This window comes from Ostrea edulis, chromosome 6 (assembly GCF_947568905.1).
Source record: "Ostrea edulis chromosome 6, xbOstEdul1.1, whole genome shotgun sequence".
NCBI classification, from domain to species: Eukaryota; Metazoa; Mollusca; class Bivalvia; order Ostreida; family Ostreidae; genus Ostrea; species Ostrea edulis.
Genome location: NC_079169.1, coordinates 74,495,929 through 74,513,611, shown reverse-complemented (window position 1 = coordinate 74,513,611; position 17,683 = coordinate 74,495,929). Strand labels below are relative to the sequence as shown.

At 34.1% G+C, this 17,683-nt stretch overlaps 1 protein-coding gene across 1 annotated transcript; it reads right to left on the bottom strand.

Moving 5' to 3' along the window:
- Positions 1-4,805: 4,805 nt before the first annotated feature.
- Positions 4,806-17,546, bottom strand: LOC125646499 (uncharacterized). The gene is made up of 2 exons (XM_048872826.2): positions 17,491-17,546; positions 4,806-5,818 (listed from the first exon to the last, which is right to left on the bottom strand). The coding sequence occupies exon 2, from the start codon at positions 5,804-5,806 to the stop codon at positions 4,811-4,813; it is 996 nt and encodes a 331-aa protein (XP_048728783.1). The 5' UTR covers positions 5,807-5,818; positions 17,491-17,546; the 3' UTR covers positions 4,806-4,810.
- Between the last annotated feature and the right edge of the window lie 137 nt (positions 17,547-17,683).

The window sequence follows — 17,683 nt, the reverse complement described above, 5'->3', positions numbered from 1 at the left end:
AAGTAGCGTATAATTGATGTGAAATTTTAATTGACAGGTCCGAAATCTTCCATACTAGTCTGAATTTCGATGTTGTCATAGGCGAGAAACGACTCCGTGACCTGGACCGGTAAATGTCCTAGTAAAAATGAACAAATGAAATCGAGAGAACGATGACGTATATCTTTGTTATTTTAAGAACCAGTGACTTGAAATTTGGCATGCAAGTAGTTAAAACATTAATCTATGCAAGGAAAACGACAAACTACGCATAGCTTACCTAGTTTATGATTTTTTAGGCATTTGAAGCGAGTGGTTAGTTTTTTTTTTTTATCTGTGTCAGAGTTAGACCCCTTTCTATATTTATGGTATCACAGAGTTCGGGCCCAAAACGGGCTTAGCCCCTGTGGTTGATAGCATATTTTGGTCGTATTGCCCACTGCAGCCTTTTTTATATTTTGGTGTTCGTGTATGTTGTAACTTTCTTTTCGGTAGGTTTAACCAGAGTTTAATTTTTCTTCATGTCATCACCCTGCAGTTACTAATAAAATCAAAATTAAATTAAATTTCAAGCCTGAATATCACAAACAACAAAGTAAATTTTAATCAGTAAAGTTTGCAACTCTTTGATATTCTCATTTACATACATCAAATATTTAACATGTAACTACAGTGAAATATCTTTACCGTGACAACGATACAATAAGCGTTGCCCAAAACTAATTTCCCTTTTCTTAGATGACGTCAGTTTTGACACCCAATTTTGGAACATCTTGATGATGAAAGGTGAAGATAACGAACAATGATCAACCTCACAACTCCTATACGCAATACAAAATAGATAGATTGGCAAACACGGACCCCTGGACACACCAGGGGTGGGATCAGGTGCCTAGGAGGAGTAAGCATCCCCTGTCAACAGGTCACACCCGCCGTGATCAGGTAAACGGAGTTATCCGTAGTCAAAATCAGTGTTACCAAGAATGGTCTAACAGTCGATATGAAACACGTCAGACAGCAGTTGACCGAATGATAGGTTGTATTGACATAACAAATAATTCTCAGATCAGAAATGTTAATGTACCGACTGCATTTATATACAAGCGACATTTCAAACCAAAGAATGACTACATCGCAAAGATGGTTTAATATATTAATCTCAAATCCAAACGAAACTTTCTTAAACTCATCTCATTCAAATTGGTTCATTGCCTCCTACCTCCACTGAAAGCTGTACCCCCTAGTGGCACACACTAAAATTGAAGTTTTCACCGTTTATTTGACGTGAAATTTCGGAAATAATGGAAGTATCTGCTACAGCGTTATGTACAGAAACCATGCGTATTGGTTATATTATGTGGAGTGGCAGCATAATTGAAAATTTCACCAAAATATCGATCAAATTTGCATCCTTACGTGTGGTTGCCAAATATTGTTGAAGGGTTCACCTATTTCTAACACACACTGAGAGGTGGGAGACGAGTAAGAGTAAGCGGGGACATCACTGTGTTCCGTCGTATGTTAATATAAGACTAGTTTTATCACTATAGCTGTAACGAAGCTAAATATGTCAACTTATATACCCCGTAAGGTCACTATTCCGCACCCCCAAATGTGTGGTTGTACACGGCGATAAAGGTTTAGAAATTTTCTTTAAACACCATAAAATTTTCCTGAATTTCGTGCAAATAGGAAAGAAAACCTTTGGTAAGTACAGCATATTGCAAAACATGTGATGCCCTTTATCGTAGCAACTCTGTAAAATTCTTAACTACAGTTAGTGAGCCAATCAACAGACAATACAAAGTCCTACATAACAGTCATTGATGTTTGGTAAATTTTGTTTTGAATTGAATCCGATTTCACAGCTAGTATTTTGGTATAATAAGAGGGACCAATAGGCCTTGAATAGGTGTCGCTGTATAACAAGAATGTACATGAAATATTTCAACAAAATATTTTGTAAATGGAGATAACACCTACAGGTGGTTCTCCATGCAAAATATCACTATTGATTGGTTACGTGTGCTTCTGGACTGTTTTGCATGGTTTTATCTGAGACAAGCACTTAAAATTACATGTATATTATAGAATTGGTGCTTGTCTATGCAATTACCGGTCCACAAACCAGAAAACATTGGGCCACACCGCACAGCTTGGCAGTTGTATAAGTACCATATTCGGAAACAAAAAGAGTTAGAAACTCTAATATAGGAAATATTTGGAGAAGAGGAAGAGGATCACGCAAGTGAAGACATGCATTTTGATAATGAGGAGAATGGTCATGGTGAGTTTATGGATGTATTTTCTATCTTTCTTATCAAATCTGCAAATAGGTATATATAATAACATAATTTCATTATGTTGAACTTTGATGCACATCTTTGGAAGAAATATGATTTTAAGGAAATGAAAATATGAATGGGAAGCTGTTCTTACTCCACTTGTCGGATCCTGATATTGCGAAATGCAAGGCTCATGTATCTGTAAATGTACTCGCTATCCGAGTGTTTTGTTTTATCAGGAGTGGACACTTAATCATTTAATGATTTACATACATGTGATCAATATTAGTGAAATCTTATCAAAAAGGTTTTTTCCTTCAATATAAAGGGGCAATAATGAAGAGCATATTTTGATTAAAAAGAGGAGTTTTATATATTGTCGGGGAAAACGCACTTCTTCAGCTCATTAAAAGAAGCAGATGTGACGAATGTGATAATCACATCAAGTGTTGTGGAGGGAGAGAAAATATGCTCAGGGGTAAGTATAAGTATCTTTGTTGTGTAAGTCAATATGTGTATAAATTACAAATTCAGGAAACTTTTTCTCTCTCACAATTATAGTTTATGTAACGAATTACACTTCATTTCATTTTAGTGACACACTGTGATACTAAAAAACCTACCACTTTAGCACATATGATTTGAGATGTTATTTTATGTAATTGTTCATAATTTGGATTCTGTTGTATTGGAATGGCCATCCTGGAAGCCTGATACGGTGGTGGCTGTGAATTTGCTGTTGCTATTGATGATACTTTTATCTGGTGAGTTTATTGAAACAAAAGCAGACTTTGAGGTTATATGCCGAATAAAAGAAATTATTAAGATACGATATACCTTTAAGATTAAAAAAACGCACACATCTGGTAAAAACAAATTTTACACATGTAATTGGAACTACAATAACATGCTTTGAGGACAAGTTCCCGAAAACTTGTGCTTAAGAAAACATTCTGAGATATGATGATTGTGATTTTAATTTTTTGCAATCTTTTGGTGGAAATCCTGGTTATCCAGTTGAGCTGTGTCCTTACATCATTCCTGCATGCAGTGAATATTAAACTCATAAGATAATCTTGAATTTTAAATTTAGTGTAAGGAATATTTGTAACATGAAAGTAAAAAAAAAATGGAGGATGTAAGTTCGAGCTCCATTTGTGCCATTGCCGCGCCAAACTTACAAACCTAAGGATTAAAAATAGGGGCGTGATTGCTCTTTTGCAACACGCATAACATTTAAAACTGCGCGCCGCTGGTTTTGCAGATGTAACCTTAAAGATGGAGGGACGGTGTTGAACCAGGGTTTACAAGTAGCATGATAAAGAACACTCACTGCTTCGGACCTGATTGCAAAATATGTCTAAATTTGAGGGTGCTTAATGTAGAAATGGTGAACTCTCAATATGAGTGAAACATTCTCAAAAGGAAGCACAACAAACTGAACAAACATTGTTATTGCATTCTAAAGCTAGTAAGCACAGTTCAATACATGAACAGGAAATGGATATGCATTTTGATTGCTGTCTTTTCATAATTTCCAAATATTTTCCCCCATATATGTAGCAAATTGTTATTCACTTCTTGTTCATTTACAAATACATTTTCTTTTTTCAATTCATATTTTCAGGTGCGTGTTGGGAACGATTGGAAATGAATTATGATGTTTAATGAGAATTGCAATTTTCTGACGTGTATATAGTTCTGTTTATGTATGTCTCGCATAAAAAAAGTGTATATACAAATTGTATTTCATTTGATAATTTATTAGTTTTAACTCTAATAAATGGAAATAAATACACTGTCTATACTTTTATCAGATAATAATGCGAGTATGGAGTTACCTTAAATACATCCTTGTCAGTATTTGAAATAAGCAGTATAATAATGATTATACAGGTAAACTTCAATATCTCGAACTTGTTGGGACTGAAGAAAAACTTCGAGATATTCGAGGGTTTGGGAAATAAAATTTATTGAATTTGATACCAATATTGTGTAATGTTTTATTTTGCCTGTTCTGTTTGACAGGTAAATAAACACACCTTATGCAGTAAAAGTTTTAGTTCGAAGTTAGGAATTATCTTTTTTAATGCGTTTGCATTTGCATGTATTTTGTATTTCTATTACTTTATATGATACTGCAACACTTACACTTTAACAACGGAACGCCGCCAATTTGGCCCACTGTAGTAGATTTAAAGTGAGTGATGAAATATTGTCATACATGTACATACTGAATAATTCTGACAGAAAATGTCGGAATATTTTTTTTTTTAAAAGTCAGTTTCAACGAAATTATTTAACGAAATTAATATTTAAAAAACCCAACAACACCCCCTACATATACAGAACAACAAAACTAACAAGTCGAAATCATGATTGACCTAGTATGAAATTGCAAGTTTAAGTAGGTTTTATATGTAATAACAATTCTTATCATACATCACAGGACCAAGGTAAGGCATGTAGAAAACTTACGCACTTATAAATACGACTCGAATTTGAACAGCGAAGTACAATTCATTTCTAAATGTACAGGGAAACAGTCAGGAAGGAAGGTTAACAAAAGTTGCCTTTGGGGTAGCACTCAGATGAGTAGATTTAGGAATGATTTCTTCAGTCTTTCTGTCTGACTTTGGGTCATCATAGTTTGACATGGGATCGGGGGTCTTCGGGCGCATTTGGGAGCTAGACAAAGGTTTTGCGTCATCCTCTTTTATAACAGATATTGCTTCCTTTTCTCGTGCTTTCCTCTCCTCGGCTTCTTTTAAGATATCTATAAAACTGATGTGACTGCTTCGTCCAGAATTCAGTCGACTGTTAGCACGTTTACCCTCTGCAATGCTACGTCGTCCATCTTTCTGTGATGTACTTCCGAAGTCATTCAATGACATTTCCGTATCATTGCGAAACATAAGTCGCCCAAAGCTTTCTGATTGAGAATCTGACAGCAAAATCTTATAGGGACTTGTCATTTTAATAGGACTAGATAATTCGAATTTTCTGGTCGGGGATTGAGAGCTATCTTTACTTCGTTTGTCAGAAATGTCATCATTGTTCAGTGACGTGATTTTTAAGGAGGAAGACACCAGGGAGCCGCGGGGTGTATAGAAAGGGTCTGGGAATTTGTTAGAGTGCATTGGTGTATGTAAAGGCTTAAGTTGCTGGCGCTTTGGGTGGTCCATTTTCAAAAATGGAATCACGGGAGAACCGTAAACTGCAAATGGATTGGTCATGCGTAGACTAGGAGTTCCTTCCAGTGTGTTCAGTCGGGGAGTGGCCAAAGTCGAGGACATTCGGGCGTGTAACTGCTGCGTCTCCTTACCAAGATTTTTCAAAATGACCTTCTGTGCTTTCTCATAGTACTGCATCTCTTTTGATAACCTGTTGTTGCAGCGGTTGTTACTTCTTCGGACACCCTCATTATATTCAGACCTTGGGATGTGGTCTCCGTACTGAATCTTTCGGTTTCGTTTTGGTACCTGTACTTTCTTTTCCTTGTCCTGCATTTCGCGCTGACCTCCATTCGTGGGTATCTGCATTCTTGATCATATCTACAACATTATTTTAAAAACTCAATACAGCTCATTGGATTCTTTACTTCTATTATACAGCTATATAGATGCGATCTGTACATTTGTTATACTTTCATGTAAATTAGACGAATTTGATTGGTTTAGAAACATTTGTTTATAAAGTACCGTCCCCCTCCCCCTTGCGTGCATAAACCACACGCCCTCTGGGTAACAGTACATAGCAACAGTTGACAATACACGCCGTCGGTTAACAGTATAAAAAATTTTAACTGCACAGAATGTTTGCGCATTCTTAAAACATTCAGTATAACAAAAACATATGCAATTATTTCATGCCTACTCGGGAAACAGTCAAAACTATTGTCCCGAGCTAGTGGTGAAGACCGGGAAACTGTTGTCAGAGGCCGTAGGTCTTCGCCACTACCGAGGGGCAATAGTTTTGACTGTTTCCCAAGTAGGCATGAAATAATTGTTTTATTACCTAATCTGCTAGTCGGGAAATACTTTCTCATGTGACCAGGAAGCAGTTCGTCACGTGACTGGGAAACAGTTCATCACGTGACCGGGAAACAGTTCGTCACGTGATCCGGTAATAGTATGTCACATGATGAACTGTTTCACCCCTGCTCATTTTGTGTACCTTTCTCTGCTGATTAAAGTAAGAATACAGAAAAAATGTGCAATATCAATTTGTGTAGTAGATTAGGTAATGGATATATATATATATTAATGTTTTGTATGGTAACAATAAGCCTCAGTCAACAGTGGTTTTTCGCGGGGTGACAATTTCACATGTTACCCTACAAAATATGTATTATTTTTATAGTAATGTATTCTGTGTTAACCACTGATATGGCACTAACAAATCTTTACATTCCCTTTTAAAACGATCTCTTTGACGGTTACTGTCATGTTTTGTATGATTTTTAATTTACTAAAAGTGATAACTGATATGCTTGCGTATATACTAACTAGTACACTGTTTCGAAAAGCTTCATTTGTTAAACATCCCTGTAACTTCGACTTAAATGGACTGCATTGACCTTGACAAACAACTTACACCTTGACAGAGAGTTCGACGCTCTCCTATAATGTATGTGACTGATCTGTAGATTCAACCAAAGAAAAACAAAGGAATCTGCGAGCAAAGTCTACCCATGACCGGTAGATGTAGGATCACCGTGTTACGAATTTAGAATTGAGATGGAAAGCTATCTTTGGGCCAGAAATTAAAAGAACCATCAATAAATGTTAACTTCATTTGAGCATAGTTATCATTATCAATTCACTCGGCGATAACAATTAAGAAAATTCCTTGCATTGCAAATGACACCCAATTCTCTATCAAGGCAGGCGTTGTCTGTCAAAATAACGGCAATCTACATGATTAAAAACGTCAGCAGACGGTAACGATGTTATCATAAATCTTCTTTTTATGACGTAACTCATCGAAGTCTGCACCCCAGTAGAGCCACCCATAGTGTTTTATTGTAATAAAGGAATCTCGCCTCAGTCAGAGACGTACATACTAGCACATGTGGGAATTAATTACAACTGAATTATTTATTTTGCTATAATTATGTTTCATGTTATTGCTAGCCAAAACGCGTTTCAAGTTGAAGATAGAGTTGTATATATCGTGATTGGATGAAATTTTGTCTTGAAGATGTTGAGAATTTCTTTCCTGTTTGAACACTTGTTAGGACACCCCATTACTATGTGACGATGAGTATATAATAGTACAATGCACAATAGTTCGACATGAGACCCTACAAATTCTATAATGCTCTTGAATAATTTTGTGTGTGAAATTAATGTTAAATACAATGCTCAACTTTAAAATCATATTTCTTTGAAATTAAACCTGACCAGCACGTTAGGCACTGGTGCATAAAATAAACTACATGTACACGTATAAAAATGAAAAATAAAAGCACCACGTAAAAATGGCTATTAGCATCTCTCTATCAGAAAAAAAGTTTTCTGTAAATTTAGCTTCTTCACGCTCTGAAACACTCTAACTTATAGACATCTTCAACGATGACTAATCCCGTGGGAATCCGGGTTAGAAGAGGTCCTCAGTACCCCTTGCTTGTCATAAGGGGAGAGGAGAGGTCCTTCGAGTGAGACCGCAAAAACCGAGGCCCCGTATCACAGAGGTGTGGCACGATAAAGATTCCTCCCTGCTCAAAGTAAATTTTGCAGTCCTTCACTGGCAATGGTGACGTCTCCATACGAGTGAAAATTCTCCAGAGGTACGTTAAACAACATAGAATCAATCAATCAATGATAACTGAAGTTTTAAGCTGGAAAAGCGGGATTGTTCAAATTTGATTCTTCCTCGAGAGCCCGTTCCAAATTGATGGCATGTCAGAGATTTGTGTCTATATTTATTGAAGAAAATCGTGAACTTACCTTCAAATCAAAATAGAAATTAATCACTACCAATTTACATTCTTACTTCAGTCAACTATATGGTTACTTTTAAAAGACAAATCTGGTTTGCAGTCTATTTATATTTAAACCAAGCGTTATTTTCCCCTAGAAGCATCTGGAAAACTTGTTCCAATTCTTGGGAACTTTGGAATTGTTTTTCTTAATTAAATATGTAATACCTTAAGATCCGGTACAGGTGATATCGACAAGCATTTGCATCGCTGGATGTACGTTTGTGACGTGCAGATAATTAAACAACACCATAAAAACGTGGGCCAGAATAATTGGAAGAAATGAAAAAGGAGATACACCACAGTTCTCATGACGCATGCGCAGACCTGCTCTCTATATGCAACTGAAACTTCACTTCGGTTCAATGATGACACCATCTATTACTTCAACAATAAAACTCTTTATTTTTCTGTGATATAAAATGATGCATGTCTGTTATCTTGTAAAATCTGTCTTGCAAAAGTTGCCCAACAACTGTTGCCTGTGGTAAAGCAGTCCAAGATACAAAGATGTCTACTGATAAAAAAGTTATTCGTCCTCCAGAAAACTGCGATAAATGAGTACCTTAAAGTATTGGTTTGATTAATTATTTTCATCAATCTACCAAGTTCATGTTAAAATATTTATAGAATAAAAACATGCTAACAGCATTTACATTAAATCTTTACAACAATACAAAAAGATTTGAGGAACATCAAAACAAAATCCAATACCTTAACAATCGAACACTTCATTGATTGATATTTTGATTTAAACTTCATATACAAAGTGGATAAGTCTTTCATGTAAGAAGATACGAAAAGTTACTCTTTAAAATGCTCTTTCCAGAAGAGTGAGATTTTGTCATCTTTAGACATCAGTCCGCGCATATCTCCCCAACAATCGGTGGCATTACTCTCTATAACTAGGTGACATTCGGCGAGATATTTAATGGACACTGCTTCTAGAGATGTCCCCAACACTGATTTTAATACAAAATGAATATACGAATACATGTATTGTGAATATATAGCTATTCGTTGATACTTCGTAAAAAAAAAAAACACCCTTGATTTTATATATTTACGATTTTAAATGGGGATTGGGATTGAATATTAACAATTTCAGTAACGTAAAGGAGAACCAGAAACGGGACTTTTTCATATTTTCCCCCTGATTTCTTCCTTTTCAAAATTTTGTATATGTTCAAAATTTCTTTCATGTCATTTGTTGGTTCACCATTTGTAAATAAATTTGCTTGAAAAACAGAGTCTAACACACATTCTACCACGGTTATTGCAAAGGTCATTATTCTGCCATATACCATCATACGTAATGACCGATTATGAGAAAATTAATACAAATCTCCCTTGCACTTTTGTGTTTTGCTATTACAACAATAAAGTCAAAAACTGATAATTCAATTTCATAATTATAAAAATTAATCAATATATGTTGTAAAACAAAGTTTAAAATGATTGAAGAAAAATTGCCATTCAGTATAAATCAATCGTATGCATTCCGAGATCGATACACAGCTAAACAAACCTGTCGCTGTACACACAATTTCTTGGATTGTGTATTATGAACACTTAATATAATCAGTAAATATCCAACTAAATACATGTAGTTGAACTATTTTTCAAAATAGATATGCATGTAGTACACCCGCCTTTTACGTCAGCAAACAGTCCGTTTCTGAAAATGTCATGATGTCACATTGACCTATTTCGTAGCTATATAGGAACACCATCGAGTGTATATTTCTGGGTCGTAGGAGAATAGAAATAAAGTTCTTGTTTTTATGTATACTACTGTACAAATCAATACTGTACACTAACACACAATATACAGACTACTATACAAATCAATACTAACACTCAATACACTGACTACTGTACAAATCAATACTGTACACTAACACACAATATACTGACCACTATACAAATCAATACTAACACACAATATACTGACTACTGTACAAATCAATACTGTACACTAACACACAATATACTGACTACTGTACAAATCAATACTGTACACTAACACACAATATACTGACTACTGTACAAATCAATACTGTACACTAACACACAATATACTGACTACTGTACAAATCAATACTGTACATTAACACACAATATACTGACCACTGTACAAATCAATACTAACACACAATACACTGACTACTGTACAAATCAATACTGTACATTAACACACAATATACTGACTACTATACAAATCAATACTAACACACAATACACTGAGTACTATACAAATTAATACTGTATACTAACACACAATATACTGACTACTGTACAAATCAATACTGTACACTAACACACAATACACTGACTACTGTACAAATCAATACTGTACATTAACACACAATATACTGACTACTATACAAATCAATACTAACACACAATATACTGACTACTATACAAATCAATACTGTACACTAACACACAATACACTGACTACTATACAAATCAATACTGTACACTACCACACAATATACTGCCTACTGTACAAATCAATACTGTACACTAACACCCAATATACTGACTACTGTACAAATCAATACTGTACACTAACACACAATACACTGACTACTGTACAAATCAATACATACACTAACACACAATATACTGACTACTGTACAAATCAATACTGTACACTAACACACAATACACTGACTACTCTACAAATCAATACTGTATACTAACACACAATATACTGACTACTGTACAAATCAATACTGTATACTAACACACAATATACTGACTACTGTACAAATCAATACTGTACACTAACACCCAATATACTGACTACTGTACAAATCAATACTGTACACTAACACACAATACACTGACTACTGTACAAATCAATACATACACTAACACACAATATACTGACTACTGTACAAATCAATACTGTACACTAACACACAATACACTGACTACTGTACAAATCAATACTGTACACTAACACACAACATACTGACTACTGTACAAATCAATACTGTACACTAACACACAATATACTGACCACTGTACACTAACACACAATACATACACTAACACACAATATACTGACTACTATACAAATCAATACTGTACACTAACACACAATACACTGACTACTGTACAAATCAATACTGTACACTAACACACAATATACTGACTACTGTACAAATCAATACTGTACACTAACACACAATATACTGACTACTGTACAAATCAATACTGTACACTAACACACAATATACTGACTACTGTACAAATCAATACTGTATACTAACACACAATATACTGACTACTGTACAAATCAATACTGTACACTAACACACAATATACTGACTACTATACAAATCAATACTAACACACAATATACTGAGTACTGTACAAATCAATACTAACACACAATACACTGACTACTGTACAAATCAATACTGTACACTAACACACAATATATAGACTACTGTACAAATAAATACTGTACACTAACACACAATATACTGACTACTGTACAAATCAATACTGTACACTAACACACAATATACTGACTACTGTACAAATCAATACTGTACACTAACACACAATACACTGACTACTATACAAATCAATACTGTACACTAACACACAATATACTGACTACTGTACAAATCAATACTGTACACTAACACACAATATACAGACCACTGTACAAATCAATACTGTACACTAACACACAATATACTGACTACTGTACAAATCAATACTAACACACAATATACTGACTACTGTACAAATCAATACTGTACACTAACACACAATATATAGACTACTGTACAAATCAATACTAACACAATACACTGACTACTGTACAAATCAATACTGTACACTAACACACAATATATAGACTACTGTACAAATCAATACTGTACACTAACACACAATATACTGACTACTGTACAAATCAATACTGTACACTAACACACAATATACTGACTACTGTACAAATCAATACTGTACACTAACACACAATACACTGACTACTAGTGTTGTACTGATAATCAGAAAACATCGATTAACGACGAAAAAAAGCTACCGATTCCGATGATCGATTATTACTTTTCATAATCGATCATCGGATCCACACATCTAATAGAGCGCATTCCGGAATTAGACCGTTTCCGTTATTGTTTTACCTGTGCCAGGAAAAAAAATGGCATCAAACAATGGAATATATGATCACCCGAGCGTGAAAAAGAAGTCAGAAGTATGGAAGTATTTCGGAAGGTAGATATCAATTTACCTCCAAGTAAAACGAACCTAAATCTAAATCTAAATAAAGCCGTGTGCCGTATTTGCTACAAGGAATACACAACACTGGTAAGTTTATTTTTTCATACTTTGACATGTGGCACGCATTTTTTAGTGCAACACACCAGAATCATGTGCACGATATTCTTGTTTCAAATGTATAATATTTTTTCTATCATATACGTTGCTGATTTATAACTGCCATAACTATCATTTCTTACGATCGCATCATATGCAACTTGATATTAAATTCCGAATTTTCTTGAACGTACTTTACTATATTCTAGTATTTTGAAGAGACCAGACGTTACCTGGGGATGGCACTGAAAGAAGATGACAAAGGGCTCACAGTTCTAGAGTAGTGGCAAAAAAATGAAATGCTTTTCCCCAGAATAGCAGTTCTTGCAAAAAAGATTTTATGTGTTCAAGCTAGTAGTGTGCCATTAGAGAGAGTACTTTCTCTTGCTGGTGGGTTGGTGTCAAAAAAGAGAAGTAGGCTGAGTGCAGATAATGTAGATTTGTTTATTTTCTTGAACAAAAACATGAGTAAATTTTGGTGAGAGATTGAATGCTATTATGCTTAAGCCAGAGACAGTAGAGATTTAGATTAAAATGCTGAGTTTTACATCATACTGGTGTTTAGTTTACCTTGCTATTTCTCTCCTAGAAAGAGCTGTTAACTATTTGTTTAAGAAATGTAATGCTTTGTATTGAATAAAAAACAAATCTGCACTAGTACTTTTTTATGTTTTAATTTTGAATAATATATAGTTAAATTTCCGTCTTTGATCTCCGTGTAAGATTCAATATGGATATGAATCTCACCTTCCAATGGCATCCATCATAATTATGAGCTAGTTATATATCCAACCAGCACAAAGCTAAGGTGCTTATATAGAAAGTGCAAAAGCATCAAGACAACATAGAAAACATCATATTGAGTTATTGATATTAGCTAATTGATATATAATTGAAGATTATGCTTGATATAGTAAAAATGTAACATCCGATTATAATCGGAAAATCGCATCGAAAGCAGCAATCGATTCCAACCGATGATCGATTATGAAAGTGAACCGATGTCCCATCACTACTGACTACTGTACAAATCAATACTGTACACTAACACACAATATACTGACTACTGTACAAATCAATACTGTACACTAACACACAATATACTGACTACTGTACAAATCAATACTGTACACTAACACACAATATACTGACTACTGTACAAATCAATACTGTACACTAACACACAATATACAGACCACTGTACAAATCAATACTGTACACTAACACACAATATACTGACTACTGTACAAATCAATACTAACACACAATATACTGACTACTGTACAAATCAATACTGTACACTAACATACAATATACTGACTACTGTACAAATCAATACTGTACACTAACACACAATATACTGACCACTGTACACTAACACACAATACATACACTAACACACAATATACTGACTACTATACAAATCAATACTGTACACTAACACACAATACACTGACTACTGTACAAATCAATACTGTACACTAACACACAATATACTGACTACTGTACAAATCAATACTAACACACAATATACTGACTACTGTACAAATCAATACTGTACACTAACACACAATATATAGACTACTGTACAAATCAACACTAACACACAATATACTGACTACTGTACAAATCAATACTGTACACTAACACACAATACACTGACTACTGTACAAATCAATACTGTACACTAACACACAATATACTGACTACTGTACAAATCAATACTGTACACTAACACACAATATACTGACTACTGTACAAATCAATACTGTACACTAACACACAATATACTGACTACTGTACAAATCAATACTGTACACTAACACACAATATACTGACTACTGTACAAATCAATATTGTACACTAACACACAATACACTGACTACTGTACAAATCAATACTGTACACTAACACACAATATACTGACTACTGTACAAATCAATACTGTACACTAACACACAATATACTGACCACTGTACACTAACACACAATACATACACTAACACACAATATACTGACTACTATACAAATCAATACTGTACACTAACACAGAATACACTGACTACTGTACAAATTAATACTGTACACTAACACACAATATACTGACTACTGTACAAATCAATACTAACACACAATATACTGACTACTGTACAAATCAATACTGTACACTAACACACAATATATAGACTACTGTACAAATCAACACTAACACACAATACACTGACTACTGTACAAATCAATACTGTACACTAACACACAATATACTGACTACTGTACAAATCAATACTGTACACTAACACACAATATACTGACTACTGTACAAATCAATACTGTACACTAACACACAATATACTGAATACTGTACAAACCAATACTGTACACTAACACACAATACACTGACTACTGTACAAATCAATACTAACACACAATATACTGAATACTGTACAAACCAATACTGTACACTAACACACAATATACTGACTACTATACAAATCAATACTAACACACAATACACTGACTACTGTACAAATCAATACTGTACACTAACACACAATATATAGACTACTGTACAAATCAATACTGTACACTAACACACGATATACTGAGTACTGTACAAATCAATACTGTACACTAACACACAATATACTGACTACTGTACAAATCAATACTGTACACTAACACACAATATACTGAGTACTGTACAAATCAATACTAACACACAATATACTGACTACTGTACAAATCAATACTGTACACTAACACACAATATATAGACTACTGTACAAATCAATACTGTACACTAACACACAATATACTGACTACTGTACAAATCAATACTGTACACTAACACACAATATACTGACTACTGTACAAATCAATACTGTAGACTAACACACAATATACTGACTACTGTACAAATCAATACTAACACACAATATACTGACTACTGTACAAACCAATACTGTACACTAACACACAATATACTGACTACTGTACAAATCAATACTGTACACTAACACACAATATACTGACTACTATACAAATCAATACTAACACAATACACTGACTACTGTACAAATCAATACTGTACACTAACACACAATATACTGACTACTGTACAAATCAATACTGTACACTAACACACAATACACTGACTACTGTACAAATCAATACTGTACACTAACACACAATATACTGACTACTGTACAAATCAATACTGTACACTAACACACAATATACTGACTACTGTACAAATCAATACTGTACACTAACACACAATATACTGACTACTGTACAAATCAATACTGTACACTAACACACAATATACTGAGTACTGTACAAATCAATACTAACACACAATATACTGACTACTGTACAAATCAATACTGTACACTAACACACAATATATAGACTACTGTACAAATCAATACTGTACACTAACACACAATATACTGACTACTGTACAAATCAATACTGTACACTAACACACAATATACTGACTACTGTACAAATCAATACTGTATACTAACACACAATATACTGACTACTGTACAAATCAATACTAACACACAATATACTGACTACTGTACAAACCAATACTGTACACTAACACACAATATACTGACTACTGTACAAATCAATACTGTACACTAACACACAATATACTGACTACTATACAAATCAATACTAACACAATACACTGACTACTGTACAAATCAATACTGTACACTAACACACAATATACTGACTACTGTACAAATCAATACTGTACACTAACACACAATACACTGACTACTGTACAAATCAATACTGTACACTAACACACAATATACTGACTACTGTACAAATCAATACTGTACACTAACACACAATATACTGACTACTGTACAAATCAATACTGTACACTAACACACAATATACTGACTACTGTACAAATCAATACTGTACACTAACACACAATATACTGACTACTGTACAAATCAATATTGTACACTAACACACAATATACTGACTACTGTACAAATCAATACTGTACACTAACACACAATATACTGATAACTGTACAAATCAATACTGTACACTAACACACAATATACTGACCACTGTACACTAACACACAATACATACACTAACACACAATATACTGACTACTATACAAATCAATACTGTACACTAACACACAATACACTGACTACTGTACAAATCAATACTGTACACTAACACACAATATACTGACTACTGTACAAATCAATACTGTACACTAACACACAATACACTGACTACTGTACAAATCAATACTGTACACTAACACACAATATACTGACTACTGTACAAATCAATACTAACACACATCTAGTAAAAATAACTTTAAGAAATGAAAGTATATAACAAAATATGATATGGCTTAAGGAAACAGATCCATTCTCGGGTCAAACAAAACAGCTGTTGTCCTCGGAACCATTAGCTGTATACTGTATGACTATTGTGCACCAAATCATGTATACCAACACTGAATATTTATCACTATCTATGGCTATTGTACACCAAATCATGTATACCAACACTGAATATTTATCACTATCTATGGCATTGTAAAATTAAAAAGTACAACAATGGTTATTCACTTTGTGTGTAAACATACTTTTGAAAAGACACTTGTGCATGAAAATATGGGAGAAAACGTAGAAATGTTTGATTCTGGTCTTATATTTACCAGTATCTGTCTAGTCATTTAAAGTGGCTCCTTAATTTGAACACCATCTTCATATACTAGAAGGAAATGTTATAACGAGATATGCAGGTTATTAAGACAAGGACAGCGAAACGTTCTATATCGTGTACATAAACAAAAACCTACATAGTGTCTTTTCTACTCACCATTCTATCTTTCGTTATTTCCCCCATCCCATTTTGTGATACCCGCTTTGAAGACCTGAGCCTGTGGGAGGATGGGTATCGATTTGTGCTTGATCATTTCTTTCTGGCGCTTCCCTTTTTGTTTCATCAATCGATGGTTAACAAGATAATTACGGTGTGACATGACGACATTAACCTACATCAGTTTGTTTAC

Excerpts from the sequence above, each read along its gene's own strand:
- LOC125646499 (XM_048872826.2), bottom strand. The coding sequence starts at position 5,806 with ATGCAGATACCCACGAATGGAGGTCAGCGCGAAATGCAGGACAAGGAA.